Consider the following 25,510-nt stretch of genomic DNA (forward strand, 5'->3'; position numbering starts at 1 on the left):
TGCAGGCTGATTAGTTTTAGATCAAAGACTGTAGATTGTAGCTATCTATTAGAACAGTAGACTGGATATAATTTTGAAGGCCTGTGTCTTCCACTTCCAACCCCCAGTTGATCATTTGATAATATGGGGGTTTTCAACCGAAAACTCATAAATATTACGCAGTCAAAAAGGGTGAATTTAAAGTCCTGTACATGGGGGTGGGGGGGGAAATGCAACCTTGTAGTTCACTGCAACACAGCTGATACAGAAGCCAGTCCAAAATCCAAGCTTCCAGGACCTGCAGAAGTGTAAGCAAACAGCCATCTCTCCAAAATACAGCAGTCATTAGGAGGTAAGTTACTATCAAAAGCCTCTGGCAGAGAACTTCCCTTCTGGCCCACACACCACAGCAAGCTCTGCATTGAGTCCAACGCAGACTGAAGCAGGGAGCTGTTAGAGATGAGGCATTCATGGCTGAATTTGAGAAATTACTTGCCACAGGAAATTAGAATAACTCCTGGGCTAATATGGGTCATGTTGTACAGCACTATACATTTCCATTATGGATGTAACAGTTTAAAATATTTTGCAGTCAGCTACATGAGGAAAAAATGGAAAAGACATTCAAGTATGCTACAAACAGTGGAAAAATTTTCATGGGAAGTGAAAAGAGGACAATAGTGATGTTACAATGAAAAACAAGCACTTAGAAGAAACATACCCTGTACTTTTATTAAATGAAGGAGCAAATAGGTTGGTCTGAATTATTTGGTGCTTGGTCTATGTAGATGACAGTGGGCTTAACACAGTGTTGCTCCTGTTAGGAATGGTGTTACAGATGTGCCCGGGAACCCTGAGAATGATCCCATGGCCTGTTTTGGAGAGTGCTGTACAAACATTCAAGATGGAGTCCCTGCCTGGAGGAGATTGTAATTAAAGTATGATAAAGCACTGGGTGTAACAAACAAATGGAGAATGGGGCACAGTAATGATAGGAAAGTGTAGGTGGTTATGATGCAGAGCTAGCAGGAGTAAACAGAGCAAGAAGAATATTTTACACTGATTAAGAGGAGTAACTGATTCATACAAAACAGCAGTTGGTCCATATAGGACAGTGCTGCATCTAATTTCTGTGGTACTTCATAGTAACATTGATCAACAGTCTTCCCTAGCACATATGTGGGCACGGGCAGAGCCTTTCTCTTCCTCTCTCAGGTATGTGCCAAAAAAATCTCCTGTCATGACAAAGACACCTTGTGAGTGCTTGTGAAGTTGCAAGCCCTCCTTTTGTCCCTTACCACCTTCCTAAAATTCTGATCAATCCACCAGTGTTTATGGCCATTTCAAGGGGCACCGGAGGATGCTCAAACATTGGTTATTTGTCTGGAGTCCTGACTACATACCCATTTGATGCTTTTTCTGCAGAGCTTTCTTGGCACTTCACTCAGACATACTCTTGTCATGCACCCTCACAGACATCTCTAATGTAAGAAGAGCCCCCAAAGCCCAGATTCGCCTTTGCATCTGTGCTGATGCACAGTTCAGGTTTCTGAGTGGATGTGGAAACAGGATCTGCATTAGCTCTAATCCATGGGTAATATGCAGCTTTCTCTCCACCATGCTTTGCTATGCCAGCAGTGTGGAGGGAACCATCCAGTCTGTAGAACCTTGGCGAAGGTGAGCTGTCCCAGCCTCAGTGCAGGTATCCCTGCAGTGCAGGTATTACTTGCAGAACAACCAGCAGAAAAACTGGCAAAAATGGAGGTTACATCTCCTCTAAAAGGAAGAGGTGTCTGTACCCATCCACATGAGACTGCCTGCATCTTTATCCTGTACAAAGCTGTCTGGATACTGGACTTCTGCATTAGGCTCTGAAAAAACTACTGTGGTGCTGCTGTCAGTATCTATTTCAGAGATGCTCAACTGTCTTCACACACAGTTCCAACTCCTTGCCAAGCCAAGTGCAGACACAACCAGTTTCACTGTCTGTCTAAGGACCACCTCTGCCAATACCTCTGGAAAAAAAATGGAAACACTTGGTTGCACCTGGTAAAGGTGGTTGTGAGTGAAGCACAAGGCTTCAAAGCACAGTCATCCATGTGCTATTGTCGCTTGCAGATGGTCAACTTCGGACACCCTGCAGCCTCTTGGAAGCTGGAATGAGCATTAGCGGGCAGCAACTCCATTGTGATGCTGTTTGGGGCTAAAAGCAGTTGACTTTGGACCTTTGGATCGAAAGGCCAATGTGAAGGCATCCATCCAGATTTTGAAGAAATTATTTGCTGTATTACACTGAACTTTGGCACCACATTTCTCCCTCAGTCCAAGAGTTTATGTTTGTTAACCTTCATGCTGTCACATACATCTTTAATCTCTGAGAAAACTGCTCTCTGTGTGTATTTTGCAAATAATCTCAACATTCACAGATTTCACTCCACAGTGTGTAAAAGGTTGTGCAGGACTGACTGTTTTAACCACAGATTTTCAAAAGTGTTGGCAAAAATCTAAGATGGCTGCTAAATAAAATTAAAATACTTTGTGTATATGTTCCTGCTAGGATAGAGTTAATTTTCTTCACAGCAGCCTGTATAGTGCTGTGCTGTGGTTTTTTGACTACACTAGCACTGATAACACATTGTTTTAGCTGGTACTGGCAGTGTTTGCTCAGCATCAAGGCCTTTTCTTTTCCCCATCCTGCCCCACCTCTCAGGAGGCTGGGGCTGCACAAGAGGCTGGGAGAGGACACAGCTGAGCCAGGGGATGTAATATCCCAGACCGTGTGACACTGTGCTCAGCAGGAAATGCAGGGGGAAAGGAGAAGGATGAAGGGGGAGTGTTCAGAGTTATGGTCTTTGTCTTCCCAAGCAATTGTCAGGTGTGTCGAGGCCCTGGTTGACTGGAAGAAGCTGAACACTTGCCCATTGATGAGAAGTGGCAAATTAATTCCTTATTTTGCCTTACTTGCATGTGCAGCTTTGATTTGCCTATCAAACCGCCTTTATATCAATCTGCAAGTTTCCTCTCTTTTTGCTCTTCCAATCCTCTCCCCCAGCCTGCCAGGGGAAAGCCATCAAGTGACTGGCTGCCAGCTGGGGCCAACCTACTTCAGTCCTTTTTGGTGTCCAGTGTGAGACAAGAGGATTTTGAGTTAACAGCCCTGATCGGAGTGTGCTAAGTAGAATTTACACCTCTTATTGGCAGGAGTTCATATTTTTTGCTTTGTAGTATATAAGAGTCTGGCACATTAGTGACTGGTTTGGACTTTTGCTGTTTATTATAGCATTGTCATCTTACTCTGCTGTGCAAGGAACCATTTTGTTATCAGCAATGGCCACATATCTGAGGGCCCAGACATCCCTGCTCTACCGGGCAGGCTGGAACACCACTGGAATGGGGCTAATTCCCATCACAGTTGCCCAGAGGGTGTTGTGGCTCAGATTTGTGACTAGGGCAGTGTTCATAACACCAGGGTGTTTTAGATGTCAAGGCCTTAGCTTTTAACCTCTCTGCCCTGCCAGTGAGTAGGCTGGGCATGGACAAAGGGCTGGAGAGGAAATGCAAGGACAGCTGATCCCAGTTAACCAAAGTACTGTTCACTAGTAAGCAGAAGCAGAATCTTCAGCTTGTAAAATTGAGGCAGATGGACTGTGTCATGCTCCTGAAATCAGTTTTGCAGTTATGTAATTTTACACAGAATTACACATATGTATGAGTATATATATGTATATATAAAAAACTAATTATTTATTTAGAACATTGAAGATCACTGCCTTCTAAAAAATAATTTCACAGTCATTACATAAAAACTTGGTTCTGCTGACTGTTTTCCAAGGTAAAACCTCATTCCAAAGTTTACATGTCTTTCTTCTTTTTTTAGTGAATATAGCTTGTGTTGCAATTTCATGGTGGTGTCAAACAAAAATAAATTAAGCACAATTACATAATACTAATAAACCAACCTTTAAAGATGAAGCAATTACTCATACTGTTTCACCATGTGAAATTAATTTTTACTGGCACTGAAAATTTTACTTTCCTGTTGCAAACCTTCACTATTACCAGAGCCACTACTGTAGAGGCAAATATACAAAATAAAATGTTGATGCCTTTCATGCTACAATATTATCTTTATTTTTCAGTGGAAAATTACAACAGTTTGTGACATAGTAAAAAAAGGGGAAAAAAATAGAAGAACATATTTGTTTAGTTTTTACACTTTTTCACTCCTGTTCTATACCTTCTCTTTAAAATGCATCATCCTCTGTAAGAGAAGGAAATTAAAAACTACTGAAATAAAACTGGCTAACACCATCCAAGGTTCAAAGACAAACTGCTTTAAAAATCCAGCCTGCCGAATGGTACCTAGTGTGATAATTGAAGTGCTGCAAATAAATGATTAACAGGATAAAAGTCCAGAACACTACTGAAAGCTTAGCTAAAATTCTGCTGGAATAATAAGTTCATGGACTGTGTATCTATTTTCAGATGTAGTTATCCTGGGAAAAATCCATGTAAAATCTATGCACAAGAGTATTTCCATTAGTGAAAGCATTGTCAAATTTTAAGAGAAGATGCAGCTGTTTCTGTAACCCAGTTTCATCTAACCCTCCTCTACCACCCCCAGGCTGCACTGTCACCGAACAGCTGCAGTTCTCAAAGCTTTCCTCATCAAGGGAGCTCCCTGTCCCAACAATCTAAAAGTGTATATGGGACTGAGAACCAGGAGTTCTGAATTCTTATTTTGGTTCTCCAACTGCTGTTCTATGACCTGCTAGGTTAAATCACTTCCCTACTCCTTTCTGGGATGGAAAGGCACTGCTGACCCCCTTTTTTTTTTCCTTTCTAGGGCACTGAAGATGAATTCTGTGAAATCCACATCATTCAGGTGTGCTGAGTATGCAAGAACCAAACCAACAATGCCAACACACATTCTCGGAGAAGGGGTTGCACATACCTCAGTGCTGAGACATGTCCTGCCTCTGACACAGTGTAGGTGAAAGACATGTGGAGGAGAGGCCACCCCTACAATCATTTCTCACCAAGGCACTGCTGGAACGCAGCACCACAGGCTCCAGATGAGCAGTGGTTTTCCCTCTCAGCCTTATCTATGGAAAACATCCACCTGCTATAGCTTTCTATTCCTCACCTGTGCTGCAAAAGCATTATATAACTGAGACAGTCAGGGCTCAGGATCAAAGCCAGAGTCTCCATTCCTAGGGATTTAGGACTTAAAATTAAGTAAAAAGTAAGACAGAGTACTGGTTATAATGAAGAAGTGATAATACTAATCAGAAGGGACTACTATTTCTTCCAGAGAAAAGAAGCTGAAAAGGGCCATTCCCAGGGAAAAGAGGCTGTTTTCTAAAGTGTGTATTTGTAGGAATGAAATACCTGCCAGAGAAATCTCTCAATCCTGCTGGTAAAACATTATGTTCCTTTGACAAAGCACACATCCAAACTGTGTGACTGTTTTAAGGGCTTCTTAACAAATAGGTTGTTCTGCATGATGACTGCTGGCAGGTTAAGAGCTCCCAGACTCATCAATCCTTTTCACAGCCAGACCCCCACCAAAATTACAGCCATAGAGTTCTACCCGAAGGGCAATCCCACGGTACCATGTTTTTGGAACAATGCGGATGAACCTGGACAGGATGGGCGGGTTAAAAAAATTCTTGACATGCCCATTGCTGTTTGCATTACCCAAGAAAACCTGCAAATACACAAACACAATCAGTTAAAAGGTGGCATTTCACAAAAACCCTGCATTTTCTCTTTACAACATTTCCAAGCCGTTGCATTAGTCACACCCAGGGTAGATGAACTGGCTCATTTCTGGTTTTAAATAAGACCACAACAAGTCTCTTCCTAATGTGCTGGGTGGAAAGTAGTTCAGGCCAGCAATAGCTGAGTCTGAGTGGATGAAACAGCCTCTGTTTCCATCCATACCAGAAAATTTGCCATTCTAATTTCTAATGGACCAAACACCCAAACTCCCCTTATTTCACCACTGGTAATAGTTCTTGTGGGTTAGGTTGGTGTAACGTAATACATGAAAAAATACAAAGTACTGTGTCTGCTTTGTGGGTACCTGAAGTTACCCAGTTCTGCTATAGCAATACTGCTCACTAACATTAATTTCACTTAAAATATCAGGGCAAAAATAAAACCCAAGAACAGGCCCCGGGGAATCCATTATTCACTCAAATTAAATGTCCTTGTGCATTCAAACTAAATGTTCTCCTTTACAGTGTCAGCTCCTTTTATCACAATGTTGGCTGCATTCTCTGCAGATACAGTGTTCATTCATTTTATTATGATTAATCATGATGACTAAAATCAGATGGATACTGTGACATTATCTGTAGTAACCCCAGCTCCCCTAGCACTTTACAGTCCAGTGAGAATATCAATTTGACAGGGAATTCTGCCTGTGAGCCTTGACTGTGTCCAGCACCTAAAACCAAACAACTCAATTCAACACAACAAAACAATTCCATTGCCTGGGCTGACAGTGATACCTTTGGCACTGAGCTTGAACCCTCTGTGTAGGATTTCCACTCAGAGCCTTCATTGCTGTACAGAAGAACATAGGTTTTCACAAAGTTTTCGGCTGACATGGATGTCACCCCCTGTGTAGCAATAGCAGTGATCTTCTTTACTGTGAGGAGATCAATTTGCAGCCACTGTTGGTTGTTGTTAAACTACAATTGATATGAAAGTTTTTGTATTAGCAAGCATGTAAATGTCTGTATTTGCTTAAGTGAAAAATCTTCTTTACAGGTAGTTAAAACTGTATCAAAATGCATCAAAACTGTATCAAAGAAGTCCAGAAGAATAAAGCTGAGGCAAGTCACAAGCATTCTTCGTGACCTATATAATTAACTTCATCACTGCAGGTAGTGTATTTGGAGTCTGAAGATTTATGCTTTAATTTCCAATACACAATGAATTATAACAGAGATTTACCTCCAATATGTTAAAATCTAACATAATACTAATACCAAATGCTTATACAAAAGAGCAGCTTCCAGCAAATCTCAAGGTGCTTTGTGAAGAAATGCAGCTCCATTTCAAAGACACAGAAGCTCACATGCCTTGCTGAAAGGTCACCCACCCCCAGATCCACTAGGCTGCATCGCCTATAAGTCAACCCAGAATGAGATTCTTTAACCCCTTAGAGACAAATATTCAAATTGCACTCATCTCCTGAAATTAAAAAGGCTATTCCCACAGGGAAGTTCTGCAGACTGTGGCCCAGAGGAGACCATCCATCTCTCAAACTATTTCACTGCTGTTGCCAGAAGCTCAACAAGTTTTCTGCTGAGAAGTTGAGTGGTGCTCTTCCCAAAGGATGGTTGTGAAGTGACCCTATAATGCTCAGCACTGGCCAGAGCATGCAGGAAGCACCACAACCACACAGGCAGCACCAGTTTATTAACCAGCTGCCCCTGCTGCCTTTCCTGTTGTTCTTTGTTACCTTGGCTCGCCAGGCATTCATCTTTCCATTCTGATTGAGACGAGCAAGTGAAGCATCCCATGTGTTAAACCAGGATGTCTTAGTAGATGAGGCTGTGATCTGGGTATTCTTGATCTCTCCACTTTCCATTCCAAGTGGCAAAGAGCAACCTGTTGAGAGGAGCACTGCATCATCTCCAGTACACCCAAGTAGCCACAGTGAAAGCAACAATGTTGGAATGGAGAAGACCCACAGTTTTAGTTTCATTTAAAGTATTAGGCAAAAAATTTGTCAGAATGGAAGCAGCTGACCAATTCTTACCATCTACTTCACAGCCCAGAAGCTCCATGCGAAGAGTAGGCCTGTTGTAGACTTCGGTGGGGTAGAGTCTAATGTACCTAGCAATAATAGGGGGATCAATGATGTTCTCTTTTACCTCATAGGCATTGAAATTACCTTCAAAAATCTGTTTAAAAGAAAAAAAAAACAAAAAAAAAATAGAAAAAAACCCACACATAATTTAGTGCAAACATAAGTTTAGATGCTGAAAGCCTGCTCTGTTACAAATATAAACTTTTTTATGCCCTTAGCCCTATCCACAGTGACAGCACAGCCTATGCTGCAGGGCTATTTGAAATATCTCATGGTCCCATCTTAGCATATTTGGAAGTGTCTGAAGGGCTCAGTTTAAATAAGCATCCTTTTTTTTTTATGTAAGTCTATAAAAATACATCAGCAAAGAGGCAAAAGGAGAGGTAAAAGACAACAGGCTGGGAGTTGTACCACAGAAACTTCAGTGTAAATTGAGGGGAGCTGTAATAGGTGGGGCTGGAGCAGCTGGGTGTAAGATGAATCTCTTTTGGTGTACAACCACACTCACCACACAGGCCTTCTGCAAGCAAATCAGACAGTGCAACATTCAGCTCCTGGGACAGATCAAAGCAAGGGATGAGAAGCAGAATCTAATCCCAAATGAGGTAAGGGCTTGGTTTTTAGTTCAGCTTCCTGCTTCCTTCTAAAACTGCCATGAGCTTAGGAAATAATAGTAGGGAGAGATGCCTGTGAGAAAGCCAGACTCCACACAGTCAAGGTCACAAGGCCAGTCCAAATCAAGTCCAGGCAGTGCCTCGCCTTACAATTTGTCTTCTAGTCTGAATTTCATTGGTTTGGTAAATGCCCTTTGGGGCTTCAAGATGTACCTGTTAGGGCTCCAAAGGCCATAATTTTTTCCACTCTTTCTTAACATTAAATAAGACCCACTGCATCACTCAGTGCTGCTGCTTAGGTTGTTGCAACCCCCATGGCACAGACAGACCTTTCCTGTTGGCGAGCTGTCTCCTTTGAAGGTGTTCCATGTCCGTTTGTCTTTGCTGTAAACAAGAAAATACTTCTGGATGTACAAGGACTTAAAAAACTGCTTGGCTCCCTGTGTCTGTATCCCAGTGAGCAAAACTTGTCTTCGAAAGTCAACCTAGGAACAGCAAAGAGTGTTTACAAAGTCAATAATGCACAGCAAAACCCATATAATTCTTTGGCATTTTAATATGCACAACACTAACATTCTCTAAAGGAATAATAGATATCAGAGTATCTATCAGAGATGTATCTAATTAATGCTTTCTCACTTAATTTGTGGTTTTCGTGTGAATTTAATTTCAGAGGCCATTTTACAGGGTTCAGCACTGCATCACAAAGGCCCCTCAAAAGAATCTGTGTGTCTGTGGTAGGAACAACTCCCCCTTGCCCCATTTTACAGATAGGTCAAGGAACACAGAGAAATTAAAGGCTCACACTTTTAGAAGCCACCTCTAATTTTCGATGTGTAGGCTGCAGAAAGGCACATGGTATTCTGAAATGCTGAAAAGCCACCACTCTTGCTCATACCATGTCTAAGCACTTAGCACATAAAAACAAATCTGGAAGGTGGGCCCGTCAGCAGTGAAACTCATTCTTTGGGACATGCCCTCCACACTTCTGCATGCTTCACTGCAGTAAGCTCAGCTTGTCACCACCACAGCCCCTGTTAAATTCTTTATCTTCCCAATGTTATTTCCAGTTCCACATCAGATCTCTCAATCTTCTCCCCCTACATCACTTCCACTAACTTGACAGTATGTCAAGTGGTACCAAGTCAAACGCAACAGCCACCGCTGAACTTATCTTCCAATTTTAATGAGATTTATAATAAATCAACTATTCTCCCCAAACTTGGTGCAAACTGGCTATGTAGTACAAAAGTCATTGGGATGGCAGAAAAACACAGAAGTGAGGTGATTGAATGACAGAGAGCTTGAAGTCATAATTATAAGCTTAGTTTCCCTGTGAAGACAACAGAGCTTTGTCAAGTGGGACAGCAGCATACAAATCAAACAAAAAACTATCTAAATCAAGGCTTGAAGATATTACACTTTAAATGACCACTTAACAAACATATACGTACGAATATGTACTGTTAGGTAGACAAAGGAAAAATAAAGTAGTAGAAGGAACTACTCAATTTATCTACAAAACAGTTACAATCTAAATTGTGATGGTAACTGTCCAGTCAAACAGCAACAGACACTGAGTTACCCCAGGGAAAAAGAACAGTTCATGGCATCAACAATCTTGCCACATCTTTTCAGTCTTCCCCAATAGTCTTCTCAGTGACAAGAGCAGTCTGACCTTCTAAAATAAGCTGTACGAAAATCATAACTCAATGATGTTGTACTTTACCTGGATCCAAGGGAGTTCTTCCTCCACTGTAGTACTCCAAGCATTGTATGTTCCATAATTATTTAACCGGGCTAACTTAGGTTCCCAATAGTCTAGACAGAAAATATGAATAAAGCAAGAATTTTAAGAGGCATTGAAAAAACATAAACTAAGGCTGTTATTAGCTTTGAGTGTGCCATTCCCCCCCCCCAAAGGATTAAAAAAAATTTAAAAAAATACAAACAAGAGACTCTAAAACCATAGTCTAGGATAATTTGGACATGGTCAGCAACTGGAAGTCATCTGTACCCTGCAAAGGTTTAAATTTGGCAAAATGACAAAAATAATAATCTTTTAAGTAATATACTGTCTGTTAATTTGAAACCAGGGTCAAGAGTTTGCTAAACAAGTTTTGGCCCCCAGCAGGATCAGACATAAAATGTGCTCTACATTCATGGAAGAGAGCTCCCCTGTGCATAAAAAGGTTTCCAAGTTAAACACTGGAATAGAATTTCAAAACAACTTTCAAGTCTTTATAACATTCTATAGGGAAACAAAGAAAGTCAAATCAAAAAAAAAAATTAGGTTTTACAAAATAAGTAAGTTAGCTTTTATTTCAAGGGAAAGGATGGGCATTCTTCCATGTGTGTGTAACTTGTATACCTTGATCTGACACTGTTCATGTAAAATTCTAAGAAAATTCTCTAAGTCATGATCCCAATTTTGTACCTCAGATAAACTTGACAAATTAAAGACTCTGTAATTGTTCTGGATGCTAGGGTTCCCAGGTCTTTCATAACAGATATATTTTGTCCTTTCACATCTCATACCACATGCAAATCTCAAGCTTTTTGAATGCTTGGTGTTATTTTCAAGCAGGAAACCCAAGGGACAAGAAGAATACTAGATTTGTTCCTGATCACCTAGCAGGCCACAGACAGAGCACTCCCTGACTCTCAAGCTTGTGTCACTGATAGCAGACCTGTGACACTTAAAATACAATGATGATGGCTACCTAACAGAACTCCCAGTCTCTGCTTGCAGCACTGGAGAGACTTTTAGCCTGACAGCTGATTCACTGCTGAAGTGATCTTGAAAGACGTTGGGGAAGCCAAAAGAAGACGGAACTGCAACACTTTGCTGGGGGTGTTCAGGGACCTTTTCAGCAATAAACTCACCTATGTGATGTGAAGCATCAATCTGCGAATCGAGTATAACTCCATTTGCCAGGCCCATTGGAATCCTGCACTCTGAAGGGAGCACAGTAAGTTTGTTGTTAAAGAAAATGAGGGCTATTCCAATATATAGTCTGGTGAAATCTAAGTCAACATCACTCAGGACAACAGTGTAATTCTAGTGCACTATTAATTATAATAATTGTTATTATTATTATCTAGTAATTCTATAGCATCACTCTCTTCCCAGAGAACTCTAAATTAATCTCTGCAATTTCTATCAACACATTAATCCACTGGTCACTGTAGGGAAACCTCAAATTCAAAGCTAGTATGCTAAAGGAATAAAGGTAGTGTGCTAAATAATTCAAAGGTAGCATTGCTGGAAGCTAAAAATCTTTTCTTCTAGAGCAAATTTACAGTAAACACACCACCATGTACTTAAATGTGGATAATTTCCAAAGTTGTTTCTTTTTTTTTTTTTTTTTTTGCAGAACAATCTCCCAGATTTATTTCTAGTAATCCTGAAAGGGTAGAGAAGACTTCATAGCTTGACTTTCCCAGCCAAAAACCACTGTACTTCATACCTTTCTCTATAACCAAATAGGATGCCTGCATTCCTGCTTGCTGGTATTCCCCCACTTCAGTGTCTAAAAGCCACCAGCCAGGTCTCTGTGGTTTCATTTCAATTGTTCTAAATAAGCCTTGAAAAAAAGGAAATGAAATGTATCAGAAATATTGGCATTACAAGGCTGATGTCAGTGATGGAGAATTTTAAACCAAAGACCTTCTTATGACTTAATCCAGAAAATTTAAATACACATTGCAATAAGAGCAGTAACTTCCACCAACTCAGTGATTTCTTTTCTTAGCAAGCTAGTTCTAGTTGGAGACTGAGATTGGAATCAAGTAGCCAGATGAAAACCCAACCTTTGCTGATGGTGCAAAGTTCAAAACCTTGGCTGCCTGTAAACAGCAGATATCTGCATGTTAACTACAGTGCTGAACAGTGTAGTGAACAGTGTTTATTACATAATGCAGGGATGTGAAGTCTGTGGTGCTGGTTATGATTCTTACTCCTGCTGTGCCAGTGTGTTGTTCCAGTAATGAAAAGAAGCCAAAAGTAGAAGTGGGAAAATTAGAAGTATGGGCCCTCTCTGCATGCCCCAGGAGTGTCAAGGACTGAGCAGGAAGCAGATATGGTTTCAGTTTCTTGATGCACTTTTTAGAAAGCACAGGACATGTCCTCATTGCTTTTCTTACATTCCTAGTTGCTGCAGACAATTCTTCAGGTAATTCCAGCTAATTCTGGTTCCCATTTAAACAAAAATATGTAGATTTCACAGTGAAAAGCACTACCTTAAAAATAATTAAATAAAACAGTGAATAAACGACCCCTACTGTTCACTAAAACTCCTAGTATTCCAAGCCAGTCCCATTATTTTGATCTCCTTGTCTGTTTTTTCCTTGAACCCTTGTAGCTGGCAATACAGGCTTCATAAGTGCTGTTAATTGCACACTGGCACTGCTGACAATGATGAGGCAGAAGACTTCATCCTGCAGTCTAATGAATACTTACAGCCTATTTCTCCCTGGAGAAAGAATAAGAATTCTCCTAGGGCTCACAGTTGCTCTTTCTGTTCTGTATCACTTACCCAGACGTTAAAACCCCTAAACTCTCACCATATGGTGACCTTTAAATTGGTGTGATAATGACAGACTGCAAAGATCACCCCTTAGAACTTACTCTGCTCTGATGCTTACCTGGGAGCAGTGTGTATGTACCAAGCTGATACTCTGGCTCTCCTTGTTCTATGAAAGTCTGTCCATGAAAATGAACAACATGAATGTCTTTTGGCCCACCCATATTCATCAAGTGCCATCGGACTGTTTCACCTTCATACATCCTCAAGCCTTGCAAATTGTAGGTAATCCCATTAATGGCTGAAAAAAAAGATTGTTAGTCAGGAAAACTGCTCACAAAACTGGTCTCAAAGTATTAGAAACTAATTATTACCAAAATATTTAATGAAGCAATGCGCTTGGGAAAACCATATTTTTTTCCAATTTAATGTGCAACACACTTTATGGTCTATACTTTATGGTCTACTTTATGGTCTATGTACATCAATACAGAAAATCCAGGGAGCTCACCAGAAGATTTGAGAATAGCTTGGTAGCAACATGGCAGCCAGGAAAAGATTTAAATGTAAGATGGGAATATCAGGCCCAAAAGAAAGGGCAGCTATCCAAAACTCTTTCTGCAGCTCCCAATTCCACAGGCACAACTGACATACCTCTATATCCACAGAGAGGTGTATGAAGGGCTGTCCTACAGCTGCTTCAAATTCCTCATTAGAACTACCTGATTTGTCAAATTATTAAAATATTGTTAAATTTCTTGCAAGTTGTCAGCGTACTAGCTTCTTATTGCAAAGAAAACTTCTTTGTTTCTTTTTTTCTTTTAATATGGGCGGAATATGTATGCGAATACAATAGAGAAGTTTTCTGTTGAAAGTTTCAGTCTAATATGTCCTTTCTTCATTTTAATAGCAAATTTCCCATCATTGCTAATTTTTACATGTAAACCCATGACTACTATGGGTACAATGGATAACAACAAAAAAAATTCACATAACTAATATGTGGGATTTACGCATGTTGAAAAGAACTGTGAGCTGACATAGTTCCCCTGACACCCTCTATCCCAATAAACTGCATATTTGGGAAAATGAAATAAGTACCATAGAATTTGTGGCATTGCTGCATTTCTTGTGTCTTCTCATTACAAGTCCTTCCAGAATGTCTGTTGAAGTACCAGCTTTTCTCTTCATCAAAGACCATAAAAAGCAAGAAGAAGTCTCGGGTATTCGTTCTGCTGCTGTTTGATTTGCTGAAGGCTCCTTTTTCACAGATCAGTATTGGTCCAATCAAACCAGACTGAATGTCTTTCTCCTAGAAGGTAATAAATTCATGTTTAAAGGTAAAAGTGGATTTCCCAAAAGATGTTAAAAAACCCTATAGCATTCTGCAGGAATGCATCAACCCCTAAAAATACAAAGTAAGTCCCAGAATTACTGCTCTCTTCTATCTTTACTCTCCCCTGCTCAGTCTACCAGAATTGCCCAGTTCAAATCTTCCATACCTTATGTCCTGCTTTAGCTGAATGCAAGAGATTAAACATCAGATGGGAACATTGAGCCCAAAAGAAAGGACAGCTATCAAGAAACGAGTTCTGCACCTTGCACTTCTACAGCCATACATCATTTGGAGATATTCAAAACCCAGCTGAACACTGGTTCTGGACAAACTACTCCAGCCAACACTGCTTGAGTTGCAGTGGTGGACTGAATGATCTCTGGTGATGCCTACAACACAAGTGTTTCTACGATTCTGTGATCAACCCCAGCAACACCACCACTTCTACTTTCATTCCCTTACCAGGTTTAAATCAGAGTAGTAGATCCAGGACCGACAAGCTGCTCCTGACTGCACAGGGCCCGATTGCTGGTTTGCATACCATACATATATGTAGCTGTTATTTGGCTGAACTTCATCTTCCTTAAACCAAGCAGTAGATTCATCATCATAAACACTTCCCTCAGAGGACTTTTCATAGAGGACTCCATGGGCATGGAGGGAATATGGTCTGGATGCCAGATTCTTAAAATGAACCTAAAAAACCCAAAATAGATTCTGTTCAGCAAACTCAGGCCTAAAGTCCCAACACACTAAATTTCCATGACCTCAAACCAGGTCAAGATTTGCATAAAGATTACAGGCTACATTGTACATGGAAAAGCCACCAGAGAGAGCTTTTGACATCTCCATGCAGTCTCCACCTTTGAAGCAGGTAGTTAATGAAAAATCAGAAAGCACATGTTTAGCTCCCTGTCTTCCAACAAGGTGAAGCTCCCAGCACATTTACTGCTTCCCCTCATACCTGGAGCTGCTTAGTTATTGCCCTTAGTTAGCAGGGAAATGGGGAGTTTCTGCCTCTTAGCTTTCCTGCAGTCATTACAATATAGTAACTCTAGACCTCTGTATGTATCATTCTTGCTGAAATCTGTGCTTCCCAATTGTCCCAAAGAAACACCAGAATGGTGTTTATTTACCTCTCCTTAGAGAATAATGCTCCCAAGATACACAATCTTTTTCTTCTTTTACTCATGTTTTAAACATAGTCTGGTGAGTTCCTATTGCACACCACTCCTACTGAAATAAGCAGAAAGCACTAAGATCTATTCTCCTTATCTAAGTCCATCCTTGTGGTTGGAAGACTGGATGAAGAAGGATGAGAAGAGAAATTTTACAGCAGTCTGCTTCCTAATGCAAATATACCACAGTGTCACCAGGGACATGGTTCCTCTTCATCCTTGTTGACAGTTCTAATAGAATCCTGCACACTTACACAGCAAAAGTTTTTAGAGGAAATAATACATTTTCTCAAAAAGTTTATAATATTCTTGAACACATATGTACTAATTTTTGAGTTTAGAAAACTCATTTTTCATTAACATTAAACATAAATCTTATTTTACAGTAGATCAATGAGCCAGTATTTAGTGCTGGGAAACATAAGAAAGAAAAATAGAATTTAATTTGCTGTGGACAGGAGAGAAAAAAGATGTGTTTATTTGAAACACATCACACTGCTTACAAGTTCACAGTGCAACTTGTAGCTTTGAAAACTGTTTCCCCTTCATTGTATTTTAAAAATTTGTGGTATTTTTAGATCCATTCTGTCACTCTCCAAGATCACTGTAAGAATCTTATCCTGCACACACAATCAAAACATTGACCTACTAAGATAACATCGTCCACTTCAGCCCGAATAACTGGCCCCAGGATGCCAAGATGTTCTGTATATTCATCTTCATCCTGAAGAGTCGAAAAGGTACTGTCTGTATAGCTCTGGAAAATCACCTTATGTCTGCTGCCATCTTTACAGGTTTTGTCATTCCTCATTGCACTGAAAGGAAAACCCCAATTAAAATCCCACACAGGGAATCAGAAATATTAGCTTTGATAAAACCTGAGAACTCATACAGCAGAAACATTTTAGAATTCTATGAATAGAAAGAATAAACACTCAAATGTCTTCAAACTGTGTCAGGGAAGGTTTAGATTGGATATTAGCAAAAATTTCTTTACCTAATGGGTTGTTCAGGGAAGTGGTTGAGTCCTGGTCCCTGGAAGTGTTTAGAAGATATGTGTATGTGGTTCTGAGGGACACAGTTTAGTGGTGAACCTGGCAGTGCTGGGTTAAAGGTTGGATCAATGGTCTTAAAGGTGTTTTCCAACCTTCTGTGAATCTGCAAAATGAGTGTCAGATGGTTCTGAAAATCATGGCAATGTTTAAGCAATTAAAGTTCTACAGTTGGATAAGAGATCCCTCAACCATTTGGTAAACTATCCCTAAGAAACACCAACAAGTCTCTCAAAATCCATTTGAGCTCTATTTTCCTTTTATTCTTAGCCTTAATAATCTTAATTGGAGTTTGGCTGAGTGTAGTGAGCCTATCACCTACACCATACTGTCTTTCAGACCTTTATATCTGATAATACCTGCATTTTGCACCACAGATCTGGTGTAGTAAAATAAGTTTTTAGACATTCAAACTGATGTTCAGGTCTTAAATAGAAGCGTTGAAATGCTATTATAATCACCTACAAATTTTGCTTTATTATCAATTCAGCAAAATCAAAAAATGTAATGTAAATTACATAGAAGAAATACTGGGTTACAGCTCTTCAATACACTGAAACAGGATATGCCACGAGCTCTGTTAATTCACTGGAACTATACAGATCACACCAGCTGAGGATGAACACCTCTGGAGAGACCTATATAGGGGTCTAAGCATAAAAAAGTTCTTGATTTTGCAAGTGCCCAAAGAAACTGTCTTGTTTCTGCTATTTTTGCAAGTGCCATTTATATGGACTGAGATAAAGCAGGAGTAAATAATGAAAAAATGTTATTTTTATTTCCATCATATTAAATGTAAATTCAGTTTGAGAAATAATCTATATTTGAAGATTCATTTTGCATAATGAAAATATTCTTGCTCCTGTTTTGGCTGCTTGTGATAAAAATCCAAAGTTGTGCGAGTTTTGGTTCAGCTTTTTGATGAAAATGACAAGGAATTCTATGCCTTGTTGGGTGAGCACTGATCCTAACCTGTATCAATTAAGAGAGTGAATTTTTAGTACAGTGTTTCTCTCAGTATATTCTCACATATTCTTTGCTGTGGCACAGTAGCCAGTCTTGCCTGTCAAAATGTAACAAAATCCCTCAACCTTAGGATTCAGTCACCTTCTGATTTCTCTAAAGAGCAGGAGCAACAATAATACTTTATTCAGCTTTGTTTTTACTCTGAATATAAGGCAGTCACCAGTGTGATTAAAAAACTTGCAGCTTTCATATAATTTTTAATACTGCAGCCTTGTGAATTTGTAAAGTGCTGCTATCCCATTTTCCAGCAGAGAACTGAGACACCAGAGCCATTTCCTGCTAGTGCCAGAAACTGATTTCACCCGCCTATAAGCACACTCCATTCTAGATTCCATCAGTTAGTCCATTAAATTCCTGGAAAGACTTTGTGCAAGGAGGCCTCTGTTCTGTGTACACATACCAAGAACAGAAGCACAAAGTAAAACATTCAAGTATAACAAAACAAGCTGCAAGATTCCCTTTTCTAAAACTCCCAGTGAGTTTTATAACTGATGTATTAAAGACTGTTACTAATGAGTCTACCAGAGGGGGACTAAAGAAAAGAAAAAAAAAGAGTTCTTAGCTGTGTTGTGCTTGATTATAGTGATCTCACTCTGACATTTCTAAGGCGAGTGAGTCTCCTGCAGAAAATACTTATGGTTCTGCCACTGAAATGTTAGAAATCGGATGCACATTACAGACGCTTGCTTTTAAGTTTATCAACATGTGAATCAACATTCTGCAAGGTTTCAGGATGGTGTGCCAAATGAAAGCAAATTATTTAGGCAAACCTTTTCTTATATCCTGCATAGCTCCAGCAGACCTCTTTAGCTGCAATGTAGTATCTCCTCTTGTTGCCTCTGCTGCGCAGGTAGTGCTCAGCAATGTCATCAGGGTCACGCTGCCTACTGACGTTCACCTTGGGGTCTGTCATGTAGGGGTCATTAAAGCTCACATAATGGTACTCGTATGCCCCACCCGAGCTCTCCTCGCTGTAGGATTCTCCTATCACATAGTCGTAGTCTCCATCTGCTCGGGGAAGGCCGATTGTGATGGATGGTCTGAACTGCCGCGGGGTGAGGCTGTCACCCACCGACTCTCCGTGCCTGCCTCTGCTCACATTCACCCTCTGGCTGCCCTCGCTGCCTGCCCTGGTGGTATCTGTGCAGCACGGCGCTGCCGTGTGGTTGGTCCCACCTGGAAGCAATGCACGGCCAAACCCTGCTACAGAATTGCTGGGCTTTTTGGGGTTTCTACTCCTTGGGCTCAGCAAGTAGGTAATTTTTGCATCTTCCTTCTTTCTCCTTCGGATCTTGAAGGTTCCAGACAAAGTCAAGGTATCATTGTTGTTTCCCTCCTTTCCATTATGAGTTGGGTGCATGTGGGTCCCTTTCTGGTTTTCCCCCATTAGATCTGAGAACCCTTGATACTTCTTCATATCCTCCTTATTTATGGATGCTGTACCATTTCTGCCATGACAATTTAACTTGCCACCAGCAGATTTATCTAAGTTTGCCTCTAATCCCAGATTCATCTTTGCAGATACCAAATTCCATTCCTCACTAGTCATTTTAGATGAATATTTCCCAGCCCCAGGCAATGATGCTTCTAGTAAGTTCTTCACTACAGCAGGACTAGAATTAGGGCTTGTATTGTTTAACATATATTCTAAAGTAAAAACATCTTCTGGTTTATCTTTGGATATCCTGGATTCAGAAAGGCCAGATGCATTAGACCGATCTCCTACTATGAGGTCCAAATCCAGTGTCAAGTTAACTGTGTGCATGGCGTTTTCCATCTTCTTTCCCTCTTCTTCCAGATCATCATCATGTTCATTTGGCAGTTGGCCAGTTCCCACCATGGCTTCATTGGATGTGTTTTCTGTATGATGCACAGAAAGAGGTGCATCAGTCTTGCCAGAAAATGAGACATTTTTATTTCGGACATGATTTAGAAGGGTATTCATCTTTTGGACAGAGTAAAACTTAATGGCCAGTGAGCTTCGCCTTTTCCTTCTCTGGTTAGTAGTATAATTTCCTCTTCCTGTGCTTTGATCTTGATGTTTTTCCAGAAAAGGTTTACTGTCATTTCCACCAGTTGGAAGCTCTTCTGCAACATTCACTGGGCCTTCCCCATTGTTCAGCAAGTGTTCACCTGCAGACATGTTACTGTGAGCTATTTCATAGCTGCTTTGGCTCCTATTCTCAAATACCAAGTCAGCTTCTCCATCACTTGTGGTAGCTAAAACTAAATCCTCTTCTGCTGTGATTGATATGTGATTTGACTGGAATGTTTCAGCCTTGCCTGGGGGAAGAGGAGTGATATGAGCTTCTAAGAACTTAGAGTTGTTTGTTGTTCCACTACTATTTATAGCTGTCAGACCTGAGCCAACTGCCACCTCAGAACTCATAGCCTCAGTGTCTTCATACTCCTCCCAGGCCAGAGCTGTAAGATTCTGTTTTTCTTCATCACCTGCTGCCTTTCTTGAGCCTCGGATGGAGTAAAAAGAAGCCAGATAATCCTGGTAATCTGATTCCTCCTTATTTTCCTCATTTTCTTGCACATCTTCCTCAGCTGAAGTCGTAACAGCCTTTCTTTCAGTCTTGGTGGGACTTAAAGCCACAACATCAAATGTTTCATCTTCCTCATAGTCACATTTAGCGTCCCTGAATCTCAGCCTCATGCCGTAACTCATTTCTGGGGTGCCCCAGGATGCCAAAAGCCAAGTGCCTGCAATTGAAATAAAGGTTTTATGAGACTGGACAGTGTTTGTCACATAAGTGGCCAAGGCAAATAGTTGGTGTTGCTTCTACAGCACCTGCTATAGAAGACTGCTTATCTTGACCTGGGATATTAATGAGCTCTCACTGCAGTGAAAAATAATTATTAAATGTAGACAAATAAGAGCACATATAAATAAATCTAGGAGACGGAATCTTTTCCATAGATTAAGCTGTAACTAGAACCTGAGTCCAAAAATAACCCACGAAAGAGATGGATATGATAAAGAAAGAAACAAATTAAAGGATCTGATGTTTAGATCTAAGAGTGAGACTTTTCAAGATAAAGTTTCAATTTTATCCTGTCTTTACTGGTGCATGCACTGCTACATTCTGAGCAGAGAAAATACATTCTGAGGCAATGTTGGCAAACATAGTATTTTAAAAGCTTTTGAATAAACCATGGATGATCTTTAATAAGTATAATAAGAATAAAGCAATTTGAATTTCCAATCTGACACAAGCTATTTAAGCTGCCAATCTGAGGCATCTTGGATTAATTTAAAGGTTTTAATAATTCCTCCAAAACCTTGTCACAAGGTAAGTTCTCGATTGGAAACTAGTAACTTCAGAGAAGAAAATAAAATGTTTCCCTAAAAAACATCAAATCAAGTTCTTTGCTTGTTAAACCTTGCTTTTGGAATGAACATAAATGACAGAATAGACAGAACGAACACCCTGATAAACAGTTTTTTTTATTAAAAAGGTCACATACAATTCTTCCTGTATTGATCAGCTTTGAATGACCTGCACAGCTTTCCTGATTTCTAAAACCAGCAAATTTATCAAAGAAAATATGGCCTAGATGGAAAGAATAGACTGCATACCAAAATCAAACAAAAATACAAGTTTATTACTGGGGAAGTTTACATGAAGTCTAATAGTGCTTTAATGATTCCCTAGTCTTGAGCAATACAAGCCACTTAAACATTTTTAAGTTATAAGGTCTTGATGCTGTGCAATACATAAAATATAATTCATTAAAAAATAAGATATTTTAAATGGGATAAGGATACTTAAACCTTGAGGGATTTTAGAATGATCACTCAAAGTGGACAGACTTCAATGACAAAGAATCTGTCCTTTTTGGAAGTAATGCCTTAAATGTGGACTACATGGGTTCTAATGGCCCCTCTTCCAGGACACAGTGTTAATTCTAGCTAGACATTGAGATGTATCCCACAGTCCAGTGACCCAGTTCAGGCAGGCAGATTTTACTGCTGCTCAATAAACACAAGACTGAGGTCAGGTGTAGCCATTTTACCCGTTAATGACCAGCAGAATTTGACAGTTTCAGCCCATTTTAGACTGCTCAGAATAGACAAGAATGTAGCAAACCTGGAAATCATACAGTGGAGTTGATACCAGTTACCGAGAAGAATCTTGCCTTAAAATTACCATTACTAACCCCAGTACTAATTGTGAAGTGAAAAAAAAAAAAAAATCACAAAATGACCAACAAAAAGAGCCTCAGTACAGCATACAGCTAAGCTGGTGTAGCCAGCAAAACTCCATGCATATGATTTGCATGGGGAATGATTAAATGTTTTCTAGCACTGTGTTTATCAGAAGAGTTTTCTCTCCTATTTATATAAGTCCTTATAGACTGGAGATTAAATAATGTCTTAGAAGAGCTGTCAAACACTACAGTTCCACCACTTACCACCATTATCCATTTCCACTGTGACCGATTCTCCGCTCATGGGGAAAAGTCTCAATGTATCCTCGTATTTCCCTTGGTACAGAAAAAAGTGTCCAGCAAGGCGAACAGAGACAAGCTCATCATGAGTGCCAACACTGAAAAAGTGCCACTGAACCACAGTATCTCGGCAAAATCCAAGGATTTCACTGCTGTCAGACACATAGCCATTTATTGCTAAAAGGAAAGCAAAGTGTTTATTTTGGTATGTTTATTTTACAACTTCCCATTCTTTGATGTCAGTGCACCGGACTTATGTTTGCACTGGGAAGAGACTGGCACGGAGCTGAAAACATGGTAATTTCCATCTCTAAAAATATTATTTCTAAGGCAGCAGGGTGCTGCATCAAAATTTAGTTAACCCTTGTCTTTGCGTCAGGGTCCAGCGCCAGCCTAGCTACTAGTGCCAAGATGTGGGTAGGCCTTTGCTCCCTGGCAGCTAGCAATAAAACAAGGGGAAATGGCCTCAAGCTGCACCAGGGGAGGTTCAGGTTGGACATCAGGAAAAATTTCTTATATATGGAGTGTATAACCATTGTAACAGGCTCCCAAAGGAAGCAGCAGAGTCATCATCCCTGGGAGTGTTCAAAAAACAAATGAATGTGGCAGTCTGCAATATGTTTTAGTGGGCATGCTGGTATTAGGTGAGAGGCTGGACTTGATCTTGGAGGTCTTTTCCAACCTTTCTAATTCTATGACATGTCCTATTTGTGTCCAGTGCCACCTGGCACAGTTAGAAGTTCATTGACTCTCTGGAGGATTCCCCAATCACAGGTACTTCTGAGAACAAGCAATCACTGAGTGCTCAGGTTCATATAAGCTTTCCTAGTATTCATTTCAGTATCCCACTCACTGTGCATTATATTCGAGTTATAGAATTTGGGATCATCCCTTTTAACAGTGGCTGGGTTGCTGCAGTACTCCTTGATGTTATCCTCTAGGTACCAGCTCTTATTTTCATCGAACACAGCAAACACTGCCTGCTGCTCCTCATCTGCCTTTTTCTGAAAGACAATCAACACAGCAGTTACATTTTATCAGCAGATACACGTATTAAGAGCTCAATCGTACAATCTCTTTCTTACTATGTGAGCAACATAAGCTTCACCAGAGTCCTGGTAAGTGTGATCCAAAGGTTATGGGGAAGGGAGCAGAGGCTCCAGACTTCAAACCTACTATTGCAACCAACCTGCAGTGGAATGCTGAGCAAGCCTCTAGCACTGCTGATGCACAGGTGGTTTATCACCGGGCTCTCTGTAACAGGGCCAGACTTCTGGTTTGACCTGACAAAGCTTCTGACATTTTTTTCTCTCAAGTGATGCTTAAGTCTTTGCCAAGCAAGATTTCAATAACTGGTAAAGGGAAGCCCTCTCCCAGAACACTCCGACGCTGTTTTAGATTCATTGTTGCTCCTAGATTCATTGTGCCTGAGATTGTCAGGTGCTATGGAACTGTCTCTGTTATAGAATGGAACCAGGTCAGATATGAATATCTTCAGAATATGAAAATATAATAGCAGCTGGAAAATTTATTATCAAGTCTAGAAATAGACTTTAAAGTCTGGCTGACCTTTTGTTGACCTTTCTTAGTGCTTGCTGAGAAACACAGAACATAATTCCCTTACTGCTGTGGACAGTTAGAGGACTGTTTCTTCAGGAGCCTATTGGTTTAACTGCTCTCCACAGAACAGTTCTCTAAGGGAAGTAAAACTAAATTCAGTGTAGCATAAATAGCATTATTTGAGCAAAATCTGCCCAAACAAGTTACCTGCACACCCTTTTGCGTCAGTGCTTCACTTTTACAAATCAGAAGTGGGCCAATCAGTCCAGAGGCTATATCTCTCTCAATATTTACAGCACTGTGATACATCCTTGTAATACATTGTGCATCCTGTGCAGTGGGTTGGTCTGTTTTAGCAATCTTCCACTCATAAGTGTATGTATTCCCTGGTTCAACTCCTGTACTCTGGGTGCCATTGCCTAAGGAAAAACAAGAACAGTAATGATACAAACTCAGAGCCAAATCTTAATATCAAGCTGCATCTTCTAATGACATTAGTGTAGTTTGGCCATTAAAAGATACCTTAAGATAACTGAAATTCAGCAAGAACTAAAATAACAAACAAGAACAGAAAACTAACACAACAAAGAGGGTATTTGTCTCTGCTTTGCAGATAATACCTTGGTTTCTCTATAAGGCAACACAACAGGTAAGGAGAGGCAGAGCACAGAACTGAGGTCTCCCAGTCATGCACATTCTCAGCCACAGCACCTCCTTCAAAGCAACAAAACCATCCATAACAGTTAGTGATGTGCAAAAATATATTTCACAAATTTTTTACTTGTGGGATCCAGAGGATAATCAGCTCCTTCTGCATTCTTTGCAAGTGTCACTCCATGGAAATAAATGCTGTAGGGTCGACTGGCCTTATTTTTGAATACAATCTACATTAATAGGCAAATGAAAAAAAAAAATTAGGATTAAACAAATCCTTGTCTGAATACATAATGAAGTTACCACTACAGTAGAATTTGCACCTGGGTTTAGCCCAGAAAGTGCCAGAAAGGCAAAAGGGTGTCTTAAGTATTGTTTGATATATAGACCCAAAGAATAATTGCTGTTACCATTCTGCTGGACTTTGTAGACCCCACTCAGTGAAGTTCAGCTGCTTACAGCTGGGCTCTGGAAGGTTTAAAAAGAACACTTGTTCTTCTAGTTACTAGGCACACATTATCTCTGGAAATATGAAGTTACTGACTGAAGTTCTCAAAAACCTTCAATATGGGATAAAAAAAATTTAAAAAAAAAGCTTGTCCCAGACTCTAAGGCTCAGAGGGGATATGTAAGGAAAAGGCAAAATTTCTTGCCTATTCTTGACAAAAACACGATAAAAAAAAAAAAAAAAGAAAAAAAAAGAGAGAGAGAAAGAGAAAAGAAAAAAAGGAACGTGCTAAGCTCAAATTCAGAGCCACAGAGTCATGGTGGAAATTATAGAAGTTAAAGGTTATGGAACTTTGTGATGCATCATTAAATGACAACAGAAAGACAAGTGGATGTGGTAGCAGCACAAGCTTGTAATGCAAATATTTTGTAGTTTCATGGTATAACCTCATGAAATAACATTTGATCAAGGAAACTGAGTAGCTTTGTCTAAAACAGCTGGAAAAAAATATTAGCATAAGAAACAAGAGGCTCATGAAGTTCAACCTCACATACAAATTCCCTCAGAAGTCCACCCAGGTCTAGGGTTTTTTTCCCATTTGGACCAGTATACATATATCAGTCAACATATATTTTACAGAGTGTGACTGAAGCATGTTTATGTTGTAAAATCAAGCACAATCATGGAAACTATAGAAGGAACACTGAAAAATGCAAACGAAACACTGTTACTTATGATCATACTTTTTAACAGGGCCAGTATTTAGAACATTAGCTATATTATTTGAAAGACAACAAAAATCAAACTAGTTCTTTTGTATCTCTGCCTCAATAAAAAACATGTTATAGTAT

The 25,510-nt window shown here is 40.0% G+C and overlaps 1 protein-coding gene across 2 annotated transcripts in view; it reads right to left on the reverse strand.

The window, feature by feature from the left end:
* Nucleotides 1-4,086: 4,086 nt before the first annotated feature.
* Nucleotides 4,087-25,510, reverse strand: part of F5 (coagulation factor V) — a 40,384-nt gene continuing 18,960 nt past the window's right edge. The window contains exons 9-25 of one of the 2 annotated variants that reach the window (XR_014952863.1): nucleotides 24,339-24,441; nucleotides 23,765-23,976; nucleotides 22,851-23,001; nucleotides 21,962-22,174; nucleotides 18,310-20,248; nucleotides 16,111-16,276; nucleotides 14,746-14,979; nucleotides 14,049-14,259; nucleotides 13,069-13,248; nucleotides 11,892-12,008; nucleotides 11,308-11,379; nucleotides 10,151-10,242; nucleotides 8,751-8,906; nucleotides 7,757-7,833; nucleotides 7,457-7,605; nucleotides 6,498-6,680; nucleotides 4,087-5,689 (exon numbers count right to left, since the gene is read on the reverse strand). Coding sequence is in view for 1 of the 2 variants with exons in the window: in XM_021549100.4 (XP_021404775.2) it covers nucleotides 5,501-5,689; nucleotides 6,498-6,680; nucleotides 7,457-7,605; nucleotides 7,757-7,901; nucleotides 8,751-8,906; nucleotides 10,151-10,242; nucleotides 11,308-11,379; nucleotides 11,892-12,008; nucleotides 13,069-13,248; nucleotides 14,049-14,259; nucleotides 14,746-14,979; nucleotides 16,111-16,276; nucleotides 18,310-20,248; nucleotides 21,962-22,174; nucleotides 22,851-23,001; nucleotides 23,765-23,976; nucleotides 24,339-24,441 (4,512 nt within the window). In the remaining variant the exon portion in view is untranslated. Of the gene's footprint in view, nucleotides 5,690-6,497; nucleotides 6,681-7,456; nucleotides 7,606-7,756; nucleotides 7,902-8,750; nucleotides 8,907-10,150; nucleotides 10,243-11,307; nucleotides 11,380-11,891; nucleotides 12,009-13,068; nucleotides 13,249-14,048; nucleotides 14,260-14,745; nucleotides 14,980-16,110; nucleotides 16,277-18,309; nucleotides 20,249-21,961; nucleotides 22,175-22,850; nucleotides 23,002-23,764; nucleotides 23,977-24,338; nucleotides 24,442-25,510 lie in introns of both variants that reach the window. The other variant, XM_021549100.4, reaches the window with a different exon arrangement.

This window comes from Lonchura striata, chromosome 1 (genome assembly GCF_050655825.1).
Source record: "Lonchura striata isolate lonStrDom1 chromosome 1, ASM5065582v1, whole genome shotgun sequence".
Classification (NCBI taxonomy): Eukaryota; Metazoa; Chordata; class Aves; order Passeriformes; family Estrildidae; genus Lonchura; species Lonchura striata.